Source organism: Pristiophorus japonicus, chromosome 11 (assembly GCF_044704955.1).
Source record: "Pristiophorus japonicus isolate sPriJap1 chromosome 11, sPriJap1.hap1, whole genome shotgun sequence".
NCBI lineage: Eukaryota > Metazoa > Chordata > Chondrichthyes > Pristiophoridae > Pristiophorus > Pristiophorus japonicus.
Genome location: NC_091987.1, coordinates 59,143,791 through 59,164,085, shown reverse-complemented (window position 1 = coordinate 59,164,085; position 20,295 = coordinate 59,143,791). Strand labels below are relative to the sequence as shown.

Sequence of the window (20,295 nt, the reverse complement as noted above, 5' to 3'; positions counted from 1 at the left end):
CGGCACCGTTCAAGCCGGCCTCAAACGGCCAGGCAAAATTAGCAGTGCAGATAATCAAACAGGGGATGCTCAGAATCCAAGGGGGTTCCCTACAATGCCGCTTATCACGCCTCCTGTTGGCCTACAGATCCCGACCACACTCGCTCACAGGGGTTCCACCCGCAGAGCTGCTAATGAAAAGGACGCTCAAAACCCGGTTATCCCTTATACACCCCACCGTGAAAGAAATTGTCGAGAGCAGGCGCCAGTCACAATATGACTACCATGACAGGAATGCGAGGGCGCGATGTATTGATGTAAATGACCCTGATTTTGTCCTCAACTACGCTGCAGGGCACAAATGGTTCGCAGGCACTGTGGTTGCCAAAGAGGGAAATAGGATTCTGGTAGTTAAACTTACCAATGGACAAATCTGCTGCAAACATGTGGATCAAACAAAAAGGAGGTTCAGCAACCCCATAGAAGAATCAGCGGAAGAACACGATATAGAGTTCACTCCATCACAGGTGACCGAACACCGGAACCAAAGGGAGGAGAGCCCAGTCACTGTGGGCAGTCCGGACAGGCCTGAGGCACCGCAAACAACAGACACTCAGGTCAGCGCCCAACAACCGGAGCCCCAACTCAGGCGCTCTACAAGGGAGCGTAAACTACCAGAGAGACTCAACCTGTGATCCCAATAAGACTTTGGGGGAGGGGGAGGTGATGTCATGTATTCAACCAGCATTGTAACCCATGTATAATCTGACCTAAGTTGTACACTGTGAGAACACTGACCACTAGGTGGTGAACTTGTGGGAGACACTCCTAACCTAGACCTTCAGATATAAAAGGGGAAGCTCCACCCACTTCCATCACTTGAGTGCTATGAAATAAAGGACAGGTTACAGACTGACCTTCTCTCAAGCATGGGCCTCGTGTGCATTTATACTGTATAGTAAGGACGTATCAGTCATATTATTTTTTTATTACGTCCCCAGGTTCGGCCGGGCTGCCAACAGGCAGCCTGACACACCCTCTTGGGTGCCAGGCCGCTGGCCCGGCTGAAACAGGCCCTGGTGGCCCAGTGGACCCAACTAAAATATCTGCAGAGTTCGCAGCAGCTTTTCCCTTTAACCGAAAGGGAGAGACGTTGTGATGCGCCAGCGCGATGACGTCATTCGTGTGGCGCTGATGACTGACAGCTGCGGACACTCCGCCCGCCCCCACTTCCGCCCCTCCAGTGACGGACACTGCGTCCACTCCCAACTCCGGCCCCATGATGATCCACTTCCGCCCCAATGGAAAAAAAAACCACAGAGGAACTGAATTTCGTCGGATAGGCCGTCGCATCCATTGTGGCGGCCAGGTCACTTCAAAAAGGGTAGGTGCGCACCGTTTCTGGCGGAGGACAATTTCTACCCTGTGGTCACTTAAAAGTAATTATTTCACTAAACCCAAATGTCAAAGTATGACAACTGCCACATAAAATAAACAATGAAGTATGACTGTGTAACTTTAAGAATGGAAACATCACTTAAAGGTGCTATAATTGATTATCAACAGGAGTTTGAATACATTAAGGTGGTTCTCGAAATGTAAAGAGTTAAGGTGAACTCATTTTATTAGATTTCTTTCTTCATCTACATTTTAGGACAAAAGAGAATGTTAATGACCTGAGGTGTACTGTGAGCGCAAAGTTAAATCAGCCATACTTACATGCCAAATCTCCAGGCAACATGATCATCTGTAATCCAGCTGGAAAGAAAGGGAAAAAAATAGCAGCTGAGACCATTAAAATCACTGTGAAGTACATAACACAATAAATGCTCTTTTAAGTTCAATTTGCAGATAACAGAAATCTGCTAAATTACCATCAGTAGTAGACGTGGTAACAAATGTAAAAAAAAAAGGATTCTGAGATCTTGTTTGGTGGCAATTAATTGATGAATTCAGCTGATCATAGACGAAAAGGTTCAACACCGCCTCCAGTGCGCCAGCGCAGCCTTCAACCGCCTGAGGAAGAGAGTGTTTGAAGATCAGGCCCTCAAATCTGGCACCAAGCTCATGGTCTACAGGGCTGTAGTGATACCCGCCCTCCTGTATGGTTCAGAGATGTGGACCATATACAGTAGACACCTCAAATCGCTGGAGAAATACCATCAATTGTGCCTCTGCAAGATCCTGCAAATTCCCTGGGAGGTCAGACGCACCAACGTCAGTGTTCTCGATCAGGCTAACATCCCCAGCATCGAAGCACTGACCACACTCGACCAGCTCCGTTGGGCGGGCCACATTGTCCGCGTGCCGGACACAAGACTCCCAAAGCAAGCGCTCTACTCGGAACTCCTACACGGCAAGTGAGCGCCAGGTGGGCAGAGAAACGTTTCAAGGACACCCTCAAAGCCTCCTTGTCAAAGTGCAACATCCCCACCGACACCTGGGAATCCCTGGCCAAAGACCGCCCTAAGTGGAGGAAGAACATCCGGGAGGGCGCTGAGCACCAGGAGTCTCGTCGCCGAGAACATGCGGAAAACAAGCGCAGGCAGCGGAAGGAGCGTGCGGCAAACCAGATTCCTTACCCACCCTTTCCTCCAACGACTGTCTGTCCCACCTGCAATAGAGACTATAATTCCCGTATTGAACTGTTCAGTCACCTGAGAACTCACTTTTGGATTGGAAGCAAGTCTTCCTCGATTTCGAGGGACTGCCTATGATGATGATGATGATACTTTGCAAAAAGCAGTAATAAGCATTGTTAATAAAAGTAACAAATGCCGATATACGTATCATTGAGTTGCATCACAGAAATCTATTTTCAATTGTCAGATTGCGAGTGATAGAATTACAAAATTAGTGATTTTGCCACATAAAATCCGAATTAAGGAATACCACTCCTCTATGTGACTGCCTTATCATTCGGTGAGATCATAAGACTTAGGGTTCAATTTTCCCGGGTCATTTGCGCCGTTTTTTTTGCGCGCGCCTTTTTTCTGGCATAATTATTTAAGTTTCCCCCTGGAATCTGTGCCAGTGTAACAATTAGTTACGATTTACAAAAATCTTTTAATTTGAGAACAATAGTAACAATAATAATAGCAACAACAATAGCAGCAGCAGCAAAGAACGGCTGCACCCATAAGAACATAAGAAATAGGAGAAGGCCATACGTCCCCTCGAGCCTGCTCCGCCATTTAATACGATCATGGCTGATCCAATCATGGACTCAGGTCCATTTCCCTGCCCGCTCTCCATAACTCCTTATCGTTTAAGAAACGTTCTATTTCTGTCTTAAATTTATTCAATGTCCCAGTTTCCACAGCTCTCTGAGGTAACGAATTCCACAGATCCACAAGCTTCTGAGAGAAGAAATTTCTCCTCATCTCAATTTTAAATGGGCGGCCCCTTATTCTAAGATTATGCCCTCGAGTTCCAGTCTCCCCCATCAGTGGAAACATCCTCTCTGCATCCACCTTGTCAAGCCCCCTCATAATCTTATACGTTTCGATAAGATCACCTCTCATTCTTCTGAATTCCAATGTGTAGAGGCCCAACCTATTCAACCTTTCCTCATAAGTCAATCCACTCATCTCTGGAATCAACCTTGTAAGGATCACAACCTGCATGTCGTCGTGGAGCAGGCGAAGGATGTTGACAAACTTTTGGGGGCATCCGAAATGGAGGAAGATGTTCCATAGACCCTTGCAGTTGACAGTGTCAAAGGCCTTTGTAAAATTGAAAAAGGCCATATATAAGGGCTGGTGCTGCTTCCTGCATTTTTCCTGCAGCTGTCGCGCTGCAAAGATCATGTCCGTTGTGCCCCGTAGGGGACGAAATCCACACCGTGATTCCGGGAGGAGCTCCTCGGCCACAGGGAGAAGACGGTTGAGGAGAACTCTCGTGACAACTTTCCCAGTGGCTGATAGCAGGGAGATTTCCCTATAGTTGCCGCAGTCGGACCTGTCCCCTTTTTTAAAGATAGTCACGATCACTGCATCTCTGAGATCTCCTGGCATGCTCTCCTCCCTCCAGATGAGAGAGATGAGATCATGTATCTGCGCCAACAGCGCCTCTCCACCATACTTCAATGCCTCAGCAGGGATTCCATCCGCACCCGGAGCTTTGTTATTTTTAAGCTGTCCTATGGCTTTGCCTACCTCGTGCAACGTTGGGGTTTCACTGAGGTGGTGGCGGGTCGCATGCCATGGGATGGACTCGAGAATACTCGAGTAAAAGGCAGAATCTCGATTGAGGAGATCTTCAAAGTTCTCCTTCCAGTGGGCCCTGACAGCCTCGGTGTCAGTGTTTGGAGCGAGAATGTTGCCACGATGCCTTGAATTTGTCCCTCTGGCGGAACAGGGTGTTGGTGATGAGGAGTTCATGCTCTAGACATTTTGTCAGGAGTAGGATACCACTGGAGTTGGCTTTCCCTACCCCCTCTCTGCCAATCACGCCTCCCCAGAGGGCTGTGTCTTTGCCGACCCTGGCAATAAAATCACCGAGGAGGATCAGTTTGTCGCCCGTGGGAACGCGGGACAGGGATGTCTCAAGGTTGGAATAAAAACTCTCTTTAGCCTCATCCGTTGCATCGAGTGTTGGGGCGTACGTACTGATGACTGTGGCGCATTGGTTCCAGGATAGGGTAAGACGAAGAGTCATGAGGCGTTCGTTAACCCCGCAGGAGGAGTCTTTGAGGCGGTCGACCAGCTCACTTTCGACGGCGAAGCCGACTCCATGGAGGTGGCATTCTTCGACTGGTTTTCCTTTCCAGAAAAAGGTGTATCCTCCACCTTGTTCCTTGAGCTGGCCTTCTCCTGGCTGCCGGGTCTCGCTTAGGGCGGCGATGTCGACGTCAAAACATCTGAGTTCCCGGGCAACTATGGTGGTGCGGCGTTCCAGCCTGTTGCTGCTGGAATTGTCCATGAGGGTCCTGGTCCAGGTCCCAAACTTCATATTGACAAAGTGGAAGATGCCTGTGTGTGAGTTCCTTTAACGTGGGGTGGCCGCTGCACACCGGCAACCACACGGGCTTAGCTGAGCAAGGTCTTGGTCCAGTGGCAAGGGGGTCCAAGACAACTGGAGACCAGGCATAGCTGTATAAGCCTAGTTGCCTACGGAGAGGTATTGGCCGCAAGCTTGGCGCCGAATAGCGCCATCGATGGTAGGTGGCCTGAGGCTTGGTTGAGGGGCAGGCATTAGGAAGGTCAGCTGTCCGCTGGGGTTCCGAGGAAAGTTTTAAGAAGTTTCTTCCAGAGTTTTCAAGGTTATTTAAAAGTTTCTTAAAAATTTAAGTGTTTAAAAGTATTCCCAAATTGTTTAAAAAGTTACTGAGGTTGTTTAAAAGTTTAAGGGTTTTTCCAATTTATTTTAAAAAGTTGCTCAGGTTGATTAAAAGTTCAAAAAAAAAAGAAAAAAAGTTCTCCAAGTTGATTAAAAATGTAAAAGTTTTCCCGAATTGTTTAAGAAGTTTAAAAGTTGATTAAAGTTTAAAAATTGAGTCCCTTCGGCCGATTAGTCGCCGGCCCCGGAGTCCCTTCGGCCGGTTAGTCACCGGCCCCGGAGTCCCTTCGGCCGGTTAGTCACCGGCCCCGGAGTCCCTTCGGCCGATTAGTCGCCGGCCCCGGAGTCCCTTCGGCCGATTAGTCGCTGGCCCCGGAGTCCCTTCGGCCGGTTAGTCACCGGCCCCGGAGTCCCTTCGGCCGGTTAGTCACCGGCCCCGGAGTCCCTTCGGCCGATTAGTCGCTGGCCCCGGAGTCCCTTCGGCCGGCTAGTCACCGGCCCCGGAGTCCCTTCGGCCGATTAGTCGCTGGCCCCGGAGTCCCTTCGGCCGATTAGTCGCCGGCCCCGGAGTCCCTTCGGCCGGTTAGTCGCCGGCCCCGGAGTCCCTTCGGCCGGTTAGTCGCCGGCCCCGGAGTCCCTTCGGCCGGTTAGTCACCGGCCCCGGAGTCCCTTCAGCCGGTTAGTCGCTGGCCCCGGAGTCCCTTCGGCCGATTAGTCGCCGGCCCCGGAGTCCCTTCGGCCGATTAGTCACCGGCCCCGGAGTCCCTTCGGCCGGTTAGTCGCTGGCCCCGGAGTCCCTTCGGCTGATTAGTCGCTGGCCCCGGAGTCCCTTCGGCCGATTAGTCGCCGGCCCCGGAGTCCCTTCGGCCGATTAGTCGCTGGCCCCGGAGTCCCTTCGGCTGATTAGTCGCTGGCCCCGGAGTCCCTTCGGCCGGTTAGTCGCTGGCCCCGGAGTCCCTTCGGCTGATTAGTCGCCGGCCCCGGAGTCCCTTCGGCCGATTAGTCGCCGGCCCCGGAGTCCCTTCGGCTGGTTAGTCGCCGGCCCCGGAGTCCCTTCGGCTGGTTAGTCACCGGCCCCGGAGTCCCTTCGGCCGATTAGTCGCTGGCCCCGGAGTCCCTTCGGCTGATTAGTCGCTGGCCCCGGAGTCCCTTCGGCCGGTTAGTCGCCGGCCCCGGAGTCCCTTCGGCCGGTTCAATGCCGGCCCCAGAGTCCCTTCGGCTGGTTGAGCGCCGGCCCCGGGCAGAATGTTTCACTATACTGCCGGAACACTCCACCCCAGTGTCTTCCTTGTGACCAGTGGGCCAGCGGGCCCAGAAGAGCCGACGGGCCCCGGAAGAGTTGGCAGGTCCCGGCGGTCCCCGAAGAGCCAGCGGGCCCCGAAGTGTTGGCGGACCCCAGAAGAGTCGGCGGGCCCCGAAGTGTTGGCGGACCCCAGAAGAGTCGGCGGGCGCCGGCGGGCCTCGCAAGAGCCGGTGGGCCCCAGGAGAGTCTGCGGGGCTCGGAAGAGCCGGTGGGCCCAGAATAGCCAGCGGGCCCCGAAGAGTCGACTGGCTCCGGTGGGCCCAAAAGTCGGTGGGCTGAGAACAGCGGTGCCAAATTACCCAAATTTGCAGTCCTGCTTTTCTCCAGGCAGAACCCATCAAAGCAGCGACCCTCTTTTCCAAGGGTGTCAGTGGCTGCAGATTTGCCGGGCCTCCTTCTGATCGAATTATTTCCCTTTTATTATGTGCCATCTTCCTCTGCAAAGATGAAAATGCAACTTTTTAGAGAGGGTGCCTTTCTGCTGGGTGGGACATATACAGATGGTCACATTTACAATTGCAATTCCATTGAATAAATGAAAATATTACTTACACTAACTACTTGACCAAGGTCCTGCTACTTCTTTTTACACTGGCCTCCAGACCTCGTGGTGGTCACCAATGTGCAGTAATCTTCTGCAACTTGGTTCCAGCGTTTCTTCATTTCTTTGGGTGGAACTTTTATGTGACCTCTGCTGGTGTCCAGCTCCTGCCATCTGACCTCAATCACAGTAACTAGTGCCGCCACTTCTTCCTGTGAGAAATTCTTGGTCCTTGCACCTCGTTGCATCTTGTATTGCAGCGGATCCAATTTTTCCAATGCTCTCACACAGCACTTCTTCTCACACAACTGGCTCTTTTTCTTTTGACGATTGCCAACCCGGAGCTGTAATGTGCATGTGCGTCCACTGATATAACGTCAAAAACTTCATTTTTTTTGTCGCGCAAGCGCAGAAGGTGCAGCATCGTATTTTTGGTGCAGGCAGCAGGCTCCACCCCCCCGAGGCGACTGGACACGCTGCACTGCACCAAATTTGAATTATACATTGGGGAAACTTTGGCAAAATATTTCTAGCACATTTCTGGCCTAGAAAAACGGGCGTAACTCTGGCAATACTCCAGAAAACAGGCTTGGGCAAAATTGAGCCCAATATTATGTTGTTCCATTCCTGATTGATGTCTCCTCTTTGGAGTGAATCAGTAGGAAACCATTTGACCTCATGTGGCATTTTCTTAACCAATCATGCTTCAGAATCTAGCCCAAGGCTGAAATAAAATATTTGTCTTCAATCCCTGGTGGATTTAGAATGATAAACAAATGATACAAACTGTTTACATTATCCATGTGGATTGCAGGTGAGTTCATATCTCGACCTGGTATACTGTTTTTGAAGTTAATAACTTTTGCTAAAAGCTCTCGTTCAAAATAGTGACTTTGAAAGACTGTCTAAAAGGACTGCTAAATAATTAGTTCAAGCAATGCTGAAGCTTTGTGTTTAGTATATTTGCTCCAGCAATATCGGATACAAAGGCATGTACTCTAGCTGCTCACTGTTTTTTAAAATAAAAAACAAAAACAATTTTATAGCTTTGATGTAAAGAATGTGTCAAGGCACCCCACAGATAGGAAAATGGATGCCGAGCCAAGAACCGAAAGATTAGGGGTGACATAAATTTTAAAAAGGGTTTTAGAGTGGGAGAATCAAAGAAAGAGAGGAATTCTCTACCACAGAAAGTTGTTGAGGCCAGTTCGTTAGATATATTCAAAAGGGAGTTAGATGTGGCCCTTACGGCTAAAGTGATCAAGGGGTATGGAGAGAAAGCAGAATGGGGTACTGAGGTTGCATGATCAGCCATGATCATATTGAATGGTGGTGCAGGCTTGAAGGGCCGAATGGCCTACTCCTGCACTTATTTTCTATGTTTCTATGGGCCCAAGTTTCTGCCCTCTGGAAAAACGGCGCATCTCCATAAGGTGCACCGACTTTCTGGAACAAAATGGCACCGAAAATTTACCTTGTGATTCTCCAGTCTCCTCAGGACGTCTTCGTGCTCGGCGTGGCACAGCACAAGGGGTCAGGGGTGGAGCCAGATCCCGGAGCTGAAAATAGTGCGCGCATGTGCAGTAGCTCCAGGCACCCGAGGCTGCGTGGGAAGGGCCCGACCCTAGCCCTGGCCAAATGGGCTCACCGGGCGAAGATCAGGACTCAGACCTCCCTCCCGTTCAGCTCCCTCCCCACCTCCCTCCGGTTCAGCCTTCCCCCCCACCATCCCCCTCTTCTCCCCCACTCCCTCCCTCCTGTTCAGCCTCCCCCCCTCCCTCCCTCTTTTCTCCCCCCCATCTTCTCCTCACCCCCCCCCCTCCATGTCGTTGGCAGGGCCCGCCCGCTCAGCATCTCACTGAGGGCGGGCCCCGCCCGAAGAGTCGGGGGCAGCGGCGGCCCGACCTGGCCCATTCAGCCTCGGTGGCCCGGCCTGGCCCGTTCAGCCTCTCTCCCTCCCTCCTCTCTCTTTCCCTCTCCTCTCTCTCCCCTCCCTCCCCCCTTCATCTCCCTCCCTCCCTCCTCTTCTCCCTATCCTCTCCCCCCTCCCCTCTCCTCTCCCCCCTCTCCTCTCCTCTCCTCTCCCCCTCCTATTTCCTCCCCTCTCCCTCCCCTCTCCTCTCCCCCTCCTCTCCTCTTTCCCCTCCTTTCCCCCCCTATTCCCCTCCCCTCCCCCCCTCTCTATCACCCTCCCCTCCCCCTTCCTCTCCCCCTCCCCTCCCCTCCCTCCCCCTTTCCCCCCCTCCCTCCCTCTCCCCCCCACCCCCCACTCCTCGCTGTCAGAAACACAGACACTGACAGAGACAGAGAGAGAGACACTAACAGAGACAGAGAGACAGAAACTGGGGGGGGAAGGGCCATCCCAGCACGCTGTTGGAGGGTTCCCGGTACTGCAGTAGGTGAATAGAAATAATTTATTTATTGATTGATTTTTTATTATTTTCTTTATATTTTATTTTTTATTTATTTTTTGATTGATTTATTGGTTGATTTATTGATTTATTTATCATTTATTATTGATGATGGCTCTTTATTTGTAAAAGTGAAGTGTTTAATGTTTGTAAACTTCCCTCCCCCCCCCCATCTTTCGTTCCCTACGCCTGATTTCTAAGTGTAGGCAAGGTTTTTCTGAGCGTACAAAAATCTACACTTACTCCATTTTCCCCCCCAGTTTGGAATAAGTTTTCGCTGCCTAAATTTGCAAAACAGGTGTAAGTGGCTGGACACGCCCCCTTTTGGAAAAAAATCTGTTCTAAAATGAAACTATTCTAACTGACTAGAACTGGAGCAAATTAAATGCCGAGAATTGCAATTTCTAAGATGCTCCATTCTAAACTAGTTGCTCCAAAAAAATAGGAGCAACTCAGGCCGAAACTTGAGCCCAAAGTTTCTATGAATAAATAAACACACAAACTTGCATTTATACAGTGCTTTTCACATCCTCAGGATGTTCCAAAGTTCCAATGAATTACTTCTGAAATGTGGTCACAGTTGTTTTGTAGCAAACACAGCAGCCATATTGCATACAGCAATATCCCAGAAACATCAATGAGATAAATGATTACATAATCTGTTTTAGTGGTGTTAGCTGAAGGGTAAAAGTTGGTTACGACACCGAGAGCACTCCCCCGCTCTTTTTCAAATAGTGCCATAGGATCTTTTAAATCCTAAGGCGGCAGATGTGGCTTCTACACCTGAAACATAGCAGCCTTCCCAGAGCCATGATGCAGCCACAGGGGAGACATTGTGGCGTAGCTTCAGAATAGGTAGGGTTTATAAGGAAATGCACAAGGGTGAGAATTGATAATGTGGATTTTTTTTTGCACCATTATTTCTTGCGTAATGAATCTTTATTTTGGGTTTGAATATCTGTGCAGGTCTCTCATTTCACTGTGGGGAATGATGTATGAAAGGGCTCATTGGTTTGCCCATGGAGATGCACAGATGAAGGCTAAAGTGCGTATGAACTCAGTGGAAACAAGCAGCAATGAGACGATTTAGGACTTCCCTTGCAGGGTCCGGATGGCCAACGACCGCATCCTCCTCCTCCTGCACATCGTGCTCCTGCGCCTACTTCTCCTGGTCCTCCTCCTCAGGTGGTACTGCTGCCTCGTCCTCCAACTGTTGTGCCCTCATGATTGGCAGGTTATGAAGCATGCAGCAGACGACGACAAATAGGGACACCCGCTCAGGCAAGTACTGCAGCATTCATCCAGAGCAATCCAGGCATCGGAACCTCTGTTTAAGGATTCCGATGGTCTATTCAATGATGCACCTGGTGGCTGAATGAGAGTCATTGTACGCATGCTGTACAGCAGTCCTGGGGTGGCAAAGGGGAGTCAGCAGCCAAGTGCAGTGTGGGTAGCCCTTGTCTCCAAGGAACCAGCCGCAATCTTGGCACACTGGTCTGCTGCAGGATGAAAGCATCGTTGCTGCTGCCAGGATACCGGGCATCAACTGCCATGATTTTGCGGTGGTGGTTGCACACCAGCTGGACATTGAGGGAGTGGAATCCCTTGCAGTTACGGAAGATCTCGGGATTGTTCTGTGGCGCCCTCAATGCGACGTGGGTGCAGTCTATGGCGCCCTGAACTCTGGGGAAGCCGGCAATCCTGACTAATCTGGTCTGCCGCTCCAACTGCTTCTTCCTGCTCATAGGAAAGGATATGTAGTCCTTCCTCCTCTTATACAGAGCATCTGTCACCTGACGAATGGAGCTATGCACGGCAAACTGTGAAATGTTTGAAATGTCTGTTGTTGCAGCTTGAAAAGATCCAGTCGCATAGAAATTGAGGGTGATGGTAACCTTTGATGCGACTGTCAGAGCTGTCCTCAACCTTGTTTGAGGCTGCAGGTCTGGCTGCAGCAGATTGCACAGCTCCGTGATGACGTACTTGTGGAATCGCAGTCTCCGGAGACACTGTTCATCAGTGAGGTCCATGTAGGGGAACTGCTGTCTGTAGACCCTTTCAAGATAGGGCCTTCTATCACCACGTCGATGTAGGCATGTTCCTCTCTGACAGCTGCGTCACTGCCTTCTCCCTCCTGCGCTTGTTGGTCCTCACCCCCTGCAGCCTGGTGCTGGCAAGCATCCACCTCTTGTGCATGCTGCCTCCTCTCCATCTGGGCCACCATGTGGTGCTGGGGGTCTGCATACCTGACCCTCCTCCCGACGGTAGGCCCTTCCTGAGGTCCTTCCTGGTGCACCTCCCTGGGTTCTGCTCTGTCGGCATCTCCAAGGCTTTCTGCATTTTCCTCAGCCATGTGAGCTGCGTCCCTTGTCCGCTGCCTCTCCAAACGTTGTAGCTGGCGCTGCCTTCTCCTGCGTGCCTCCCTGCCGCGCACAATGTGCAGGAGGAGTTCCGCTGCCAGCACTGAGCCCATTTAGTAAACCTCTTCAAGCCCAGCCTCCTCGATCAGCGCTCTCTGTTGCTGAGTATGAAGAAGCTGGCCACCTATTCCTCAAATCCGGTGTCAAGAATGCAACTCTCAATGGTTTCAACCATCCAAAATAATCTGGCCAACAAAAATGGTGGGAGCCACTGGTGGTCTTCAGCACGCAGTGTGTACTGACCCGACCGGAAGATGATTTAAGGGCAATTTAATTTCCGGGGCGGGTCCGAGGCAGTGCACGTTTTGATGACATCATTACCGATGCATACGCAGGAGTGGGGTGGAAGTGGGGGTGCGGGGTTGATACCTACACTGCCAGAAATATCCACATGGGCAATGCTGCACGCGTTGGTTAATCCATCGCAACTCAGTGGCCAGTCCTCACTGACCTGTGGCCGCTGTTTTCTTAGTGAAAGGGGCGATTTCGGCCTCCAGATGTTTACAAATAGATTTATGTTTAACATACGCGGTTTTTGTAGTGTCCTGAGTGAAGAAACAAAAGGAAAAAATGGGCCATTTTTACTGTGTTAAACATTCAAATGTGACCAGGGGTTTGTAATATTTTTGCTATTGTCTGAATCATGATGTAGCATGTAAATTATGCCAATTAATTTGCTGCAATAGTTCCGGCTCAGTACAAATTGTCGAGCTCCTGATGGAGATGTCAAACCAGTTGCAAAGCGAAGTGATTTAAATCAAGCTCATGCCAGTGACCCGATTGAAATCCCAAATGCGTTTCTGTCTTCCAGTACAGCACACAGTGCCTGTGTCAGACTGCAATTTGATACCATCTGACACAACCAGTATATTGTTTCAGGAAGATGTTAGGCAAAAGGCGAGGGAGCTCAAGTTTAGCTCAGATCAATAAATCGAAGCAAGGCTGATCCCCAGTGTCGATGCTGTATTTAAAAAATCTGATTTCTTTTCATACTGGATTTGAAAGTAGTTTCAAAAGACAAATGCTGCCATTTTAACCCTATGTGAGCCTTGTTCTTGTGATGAGCTGGATTTATAGAAGATGGGAGGCCAGCAAGGAGGACATTGAAGAAATCGAGTTGCGAGGTAACAAAAGCGTGCGCAAGGATTTTAGCAACAGCAGGGCTAAGGTAAGAGCAGTGTTGCGGAGGTAGACATAGTGATAGATGTGGAGTTTGAAGCTCAGTTTGAAGCACAGAAAGTTTTGTGCAATCTGGTCAGCCTGACAAAATGCTTGACAGAAAGGTGGAGACAATACCAAGCGAGCAGAGTTTATGACGGGGCCTAAAAATGCTGGCTTTGCTGGAGCGGTTAAGTTGGGTGTCATTGGCATACATGTGGAAGCTGACCCCATAGAAACATAGAAACATAGAAACATAGAAAATAGGTGCAGGAGTAGGCCATTCGGCCCTTCTAGCCTGCACCGCCATTCAATGAGTTCATGGCTGAACATGCAACTTCAGTACCCCATTCCTGCTTTCTCACCATACCCCTTGATTCCCCTAGTAGTAAGGACTTCATCTAACTCCTTTTTGAATATATTTAGTGAATTGGCCTCAACAACTTTCTGTGGTAGAGAATTCCACAGGTTCACCACTCTCTGGGTGAAGAAATTCCTCCTCATCTCAGTCCTAAATGGCTTCCCCCTTATCCTTAGACTGTGTCCCCTGGTTCTGGACTTCCCCAACATTGGGAACATTCTTCCTGCATCTAACCTGTCTAACCCCGTCAGAATTTTAAACGTTTCTATGAGGTCCCCTCTCATTCTTCTGAACTCCGGTGAATACAAGCCCAGTTGATCCAGTCTTTCTTGATAGGTCAGTCCCGCCATCCCGGGAATCAGTCTGGTGAACCTTCGCTGCACTCCCTCAATAGCAAGAATGTCCTTCCTCAGGTTAGGAGACCAAAACTGTACACAATACTCCAGGTGTGGCCTCACCAAGGCCCTGTACAATTGTAGCAACACCTCCCTGCCCTTGTACTCAAATCCCCTCGCTATGAAGGCCAACATGTCATTTGCTTTCTTAACCGCCTGCTGTACCTGCATGCCAACCTTCAATGACTGATGTACCATGACACCCAGGTCTCGTTGCACCTCTCCTTTTCCTAATCTGTCACCATTCAGATAATAGTCTGTCTCTCTGTTTTTACCACCAAAGTGGATAACCTCACATTTATCCACATTATACTTCATCTGCCATGCATTTGCCCACTCACCTAACCTATCCAAGTCGCTCTGCAGCCTCATAGAATCCTCCTTGCAGCTCACACTGCCACCCAACTTAGTGTCATCCGCAAATTTGGAGATACTACATTTAATCCCCTCGTCTAAATCATTAATGTACAGTGTAAACAGCTGGGGCCCCAGCACAGAACCTTGCGGTACCCCACTAGTCACTGCCTGCCATTCTGAAAAGTCCCCATTTACTCCGACTCTTTGCTTCCTGTCTGACAACCAGTTCTCAATCCATGTCAGCACACTACCCCCAATCCCATGTGCTTTAACTTTGCACATTAATCTCTTGTGTGGGACCTTGTCGAAAGCCTTCTGAAAGTCCAAATATACCACATCGACTGGTTCTCCCTTGTCCACTCTACTGGAAACATCCTCAAAAAATTCCAGAAGATTTGTCAAGCATGATTTCCCTTTCACAAATCCATGCTGACTTGGACCTATCATATTACCTCTTTCCAAATGCACTGCGATGACATCCTTAATAATTGGGCATGATGTTATCAAGAGGCACCATAGAGATGAGAAAGTTAGGGCTAGATTATTTGGCGACTGTGTGGGAGCGGGAAGAGAAGCCACTGCTGGAGATATGCTGGCTGCATTTGGACAGGTAGGAGTGGAATCGTGCAATGGCAGTCTCATGGAACTGGATAGTAGAGGAATGGCGTAAGAGGATGGCATGGTTGATCACATCAAACACCGAGGAAAGGTTGAGGAAGATATGGACAAATAACTCATTACAGTCAAGTTAACACATCACGACTTTCATGACTCTGGCCAGGGTGGACTTGGTGCTGTGAGCAGGGCAGACGCTAAACTGATGGGATTCAAAACAAGTTCTGGGAGATATCAGCACAGAGCTGGGAGGAAACAATACATTCAAGGATCTTGAAGAGGAAAGGGAAGTTAGAGATGGGGCAGTAGTTAAAGATGGCAGACTGGCCCAAGGCGGGTATTTTGAGGAGTGGGTGACGATAGCAGTTTTGAAAGAGAGGGAAGGACTAAGTAAAGAGAGCCATTAACAACATCAATTGCATAGGAGCCAGGACGGGTAGTGACAGTGGAAAAAAATTCAGTCAGTAGGAAGTGGGTCTTAATGACAAGATGAGATTAGGAAAAATGAAAAAGACTTGGATTTATATAGCGCCTTTCATGACCACCGGATGTCTCAAAGAGATTTACAGCCAATGAAGTACTTTTGGTGATGAAGAGATGACGTTGGGACTGGGGAAAAGATGGGAAATAAATTGCAGAGTAACGGGGCCGGGGGGGGGGGGGGGCGTGGTGGCGGATATCGATGCTAGACTGGGTAGGAAATGAGAGAGAGAAAGGGAGTTAGAAGCAGAGGTAGCAGCAGAGATGATCTTAATAATAAGACAACTATTGTGTATGTAAACCTGTAAATAACATGTCTAACCACCTGAGGGCTTATCCCCTGGAGTCCCAAAGGATCCCACAATCAATTGGGAGCACCTGTATATAAGGAGGCCTCACAGGCTGGAGAGGCACTCTGAGATCTGTAATAAAGGACGACGGTCACACCTTACTTTGAGCTTGCAGTATCTAGTCTGACTCTTTATTCAAGACATAATAACTGGCAACGAGATACAGAAGATGAACCCCACCGCAATAGTTCAGAGAACCGTGGGCATCCTGGAGAAATTTTCGGAAGGAGATGATTGGAAAATCTTCGTGGAGTGACTCGACCAATACTTCGTGGCCAACAAGCAGGAAGGAGAAGCGAACGCTGCCAAACGAAGGGCGATCCTCCTCACCGTTTGCGGGGTACCAACGTATGGCCTCATGAAAAACCTGCTCGCTCCAGCGAAACCCACAGACAAGTCGTACGATGAGTTGTGCACACTGATCCGGGAGCATCTAAACCCGAAGGAAAGCGTTCTGATGGCGAGGTATCAGTTCTACACGTACAAGAGGTCTGAAGGCCAGGAAGTGGCGAGCTACGTCGCTGAGCTAAGGGGCCTTGCAGGACATTGCGAATTTGAAGGACACTTGGAACACATGCTCAGGGACTTCTTCGTACTTGGCATTGGCCATGAAGTGATACTTCACAAACTTTTGACTGTAGAGACCCCAACCTTGAGTAAAGTCACAGCGATAACCCAGGCGTTTATTGCCACCAGTGACAATACCAAACAACTTTCTCAGCACACTGCTGCAAGTACTGTAAACAAAGTAACGTTGTTTTCGAATCAAAATGTACAGGGCAGGATTACATGCCTGCAGCTGCACGTCCGCAGATGACTCAGAGTCCACCATCAAGGGTGGTGAATACAAGGCCATTAACACCTTGTTGGCGCTGTGGGGATGATCATCGTTTCTGTTGTGTATCTGTAAAGCCTGCACTCCCATGTTCCGCCACCAGGGAGCACATCCCCTGAAGTCCCAAGGGATCCCAGCATCCCTTGGGAGCACTGTATATAAGCTGGCCCCAAAGGCCTGTTCCTCACTCTGGAGTGTCTTAACAAAGACTGAGGTCACTGTTACTTTAACCTCCCTGTGTGCAGTCTCATCTGTGTTAGGAACACAACAACTGGCGACGAGTACACAAATCCAACGCAAAGATGCAGCAAACTGTGGGCATCCTGGAGAAGTTCTTGGAGGGTGAGGACTGGGAAGCCTATGTTGAACAGCTAGACCAGTACTTTGTAGCCAACGAGCTGGACGGAGAAGGAAGCGCTGCAAAAAGAAGAGCGGTCCTCCTCACGGTCTGCGGGGCACCGACCTACAGCCTCATGAAGAATCTTCTGGCTCTGGTGAAACCCACAGATAAGTCGTATGAGGAGCTGTGTACACTGGTTCGGGAGCATCTTAACCCGAGGGTGAGCGTGCTGATGGCGAGGTATCGGTTCTTTACGTGCCAGCAATCTGAAGGTCAGGAAGTGGCGAGCTACATCGCCGAGCTAAGGTGACTTGCAGGACAATGTGAGTTTGATGGCTACCTGGAGCAAATGCTCAGAGACTTTTTTTGTACTGGGCATTGGCCACGAGACCATCCTACGAAAACTTTTGACTGTAGAGACACCGACCCTCAGTAAAGCCATTGCGATAGCACAGGCGTTTATGTCCACCAGTGATAACACCAAACAAATCTCTCAGCACACAAGTGCTAGCAATGTTCATAAATTAACTGGAACTGTGCTTGTGAGCAGAAATGTACAGGGCAGAAACCATGAGTCTGCAACTGCCAGCAGGCCTCAGGTGACCCAGATGACTCAGAGTCTCCAACAAAGGATGAATGCAAGGCAATTCACACCTTGTTGGCGTCGTGGAGGCTTCCATTCAGCCTATTCATGACGCTTCAAAGGGTATGTTTGCAAGAGCTATGGAACAATGGGGAACCTCCAAAGAGCTTGCAGACGAGCTGCAAGCTCTGCAAAACCTGCTAACCACCACGTGGCAGAGGAAGATCGGTCCATGGTGGATTAAAACAATTTCGAGCCTCAGAGAGAGGAGGCAGATGGTGAAGTACACGGGGTGCACACATTTTCGATGACGTGTCCACCTATAATGCTAAACATAAAATTGAATGGCTTACCCATAGCCATGGAATTGGACATTGACGCTAGCCAATCCATCATGAGTAAAAAGATGTTTGAGAGACTGTGGTGCAACAAGGCACTCAGACCAGCCCTGAGCCCCATCCACACGAAACTGAGAACGTACACCAAAGAACTTATCACTGTCCTGGGCAACGCCATGGTCGAGGTCACCTACGAGGACACGATGCACGAACTGCCACTGTGGATTGTCCCGGGCGATGGCCCCACACTGCTTGGAAGGAGCTGGCTGGGCAAAATCCACTGGAACTGGGATGACATCCGAGCGCTATCACATGTCGATGAGGCCTCATGTACCCAGGTTCTGAACAAATTTCCTTCCCTTTTTGAGCCAGGCATTGGAAACTTTGCCGGGGCGAAGGTGCAGATCCACTTGGTCCGAGAGGCACGACTCATTCACCACAAGGCGTGAACGGTACCTCACATGATGAGGGAGAGAGTGGAAATCGAGCTGGACAGGCTGCAACGAGAGGGCGTCATCTCCCCAGTGGAATTCAACGAGTGGACCAGCCCGATTGTTCCAGTACTCAAAAGTGATGGGACGGTCAGGATTTGCGGCAATTATAAAGTAACTATTAATCGTTTCTCGTTACAGGACAAATACCCGCTACCTAAAGCGGACGACCTATTTGCGATGCTGGCAGGAGGCAAGACGTTCACCAAACTCGAACTGACTTCGGCCGACATGACGCAGGAGCTGGAGGAGTCTTCGAAGGGCCTCACCTGCATCAACACAAACAAGGGACTGTTCATCTACAACAGATGCCCGTTTGGAATTCGGTCGGCTGCAGCGATCTTCCAGAGAAACATGGAGAGCCTATTCAAGTCGGTACCACGCACGGTGGTTTTTCAGGACGACATATTGGTCACGGGTTGGGACACCGTCGAGCACCTACAAAACCTGGAGGAGGTCCTCCAGCGACTGGATCGCGTAGGGCTGCGGCTGAAGAGATCAAAATGCGTCCATGGCAACAGAAGTGGAATTTTTGAGGAGAAAGATCGCGGCGGACGGCATTCGGCCCACATACGCCAAGACAGAGAGAATATCAGGAACGCGCCCAGGCCACAGAACGTCATAAAGCTGCGGTCGTTCCTGGGACTCCTCAACTATTTTGGTAACTTCCTACCGGGGTTAAGCACCCTCTTAGAGCCCCTACATGTGTTATTGCGCAAAGGTGAGAACTGGGTATGGGGAAAAAAAACAAGTAATTACTTTTGAGAAAGCCAGAAACATTTTATGCTCCAACAAGCTGCTTGTATTGTATAACCCATGTAAAAGACTTGTGCTAGCATGTGATGCATCGTCGTACGGAGTCGGGTGTGTATTACAACAAGCTAACGTTGTGGGGAAGTTGCAACCTGTCGCCTATGCTTCCAGGAGCTTGACTAAGGCCGAGAGGGCCAACAGCATGATTGAGAAAGAGGCATTAGCGTGTGTGTTCGGGGTAAAGAAAATGCATCAGTACCTGTTTGGCCTCAAATTTGAGCTGGAAACCGATCTCAAGCCCTTCATATCCCTGTTCGCTAAAAACAAGGTGATAAATACTAATGCCTCAGCCTGCATACAATGGTGGGCACTCGCGCTATCAGCGTATAACTATACCATCCACCACAGGCCAGGCACCGAGAACTGTGCGGATGCTCTCAGTCGGCTACCATTGTCCACCATGGGGGTGGAAATGGCGCAGCCTGCAAACATGTTGATGGTGGCGCAGCCTGCAGATTTGTTGATGGTCATGGAAGCGTTTGAAAATGATAAATCACCAGCCAAGATACTCTGCTGTCCCTAGTGAAAAAACTGTGTACTGCATGGGAGCTGGGCCAGCATCCCTGTTGAAATGCAAGAGCAAATCAAGCCGTTCCAGCGGCGAAAGGACGAGCTGTCCATTCAGGCAGACTGCCTGTTGTGGGGTAACCGCGTAGTGCTACCCAAAAAGGGCAGGGAAACGTTCATCTCGGATCTCCACAGCACACACCCGGGTATAGTAATGATGAAAGCGATAGCCAGATCCCATGTCTGGTGGCCCGGTATCGACTCTGACTTAGAGTCCTGTGTACGGCAATGCCGCTTCTGTGCTCAGTTGAGCAACGCGCCCAGAGAGGCACCACTAAGTTTGTGGTCCTGGCCCTCCAGACCATGGTCGAGGATCCAGGTCGACTATGCAGGCCCGTTTCTCGGTAAAATGTTCCTGGTGGTGGTGGATGCTTTTTCAAAATGGATTGAATGTGAAATAATGTCGGGAAGCACCGCCACCGCCACCATTGAAAGCCTGAGGGCCATGTTTGTCACCCACGGCCTGCCTGACAGACTGGTCAGTGACAACGAGCCATGTTTCACCAGTGCCGAATTTAAAGAATTCATGACCCGCAATGGGATCAAACATGTCACCTCAGCCCCGTTTAAGCCAGCCTCCAACGGGCAGGCAGAGCGGGCAGTACAAACAATCAAACAGAGCCTCAAACGAGTCACAGAAGGCTCACTCCAAACCTGCCTGTCCCGAGTACTGCTCAG

The 20,295-nt window shown here is 50.0% G+C and overlaps 1 protein-coding gene across 2 annotated transcripts in view; it reads right to left on the bottom strand.

Annotated features, from left to right (window-relative positions):
• The window catches only part of LOC139276035 (cyclic AMP receptor-like protein A), a 458,883-nt gene that overhangs the window by 105,660 nt on the left and 332,928 nt on the right, over positions 1–20,295 (bottom strand). For both annotated transcript variants that reach the window (XM_070893418.1, XM_070893419.1), the window contains exon 8: positions 1,699–1,737. In XM_070893418.1, the coding sequence (XP_070749519.1) occupies positions 1,699–1,737 (39 nt within the window). The remainder of the gene's footprint in view (positions 1–1,698; positions 1,738–20,295) is intronic.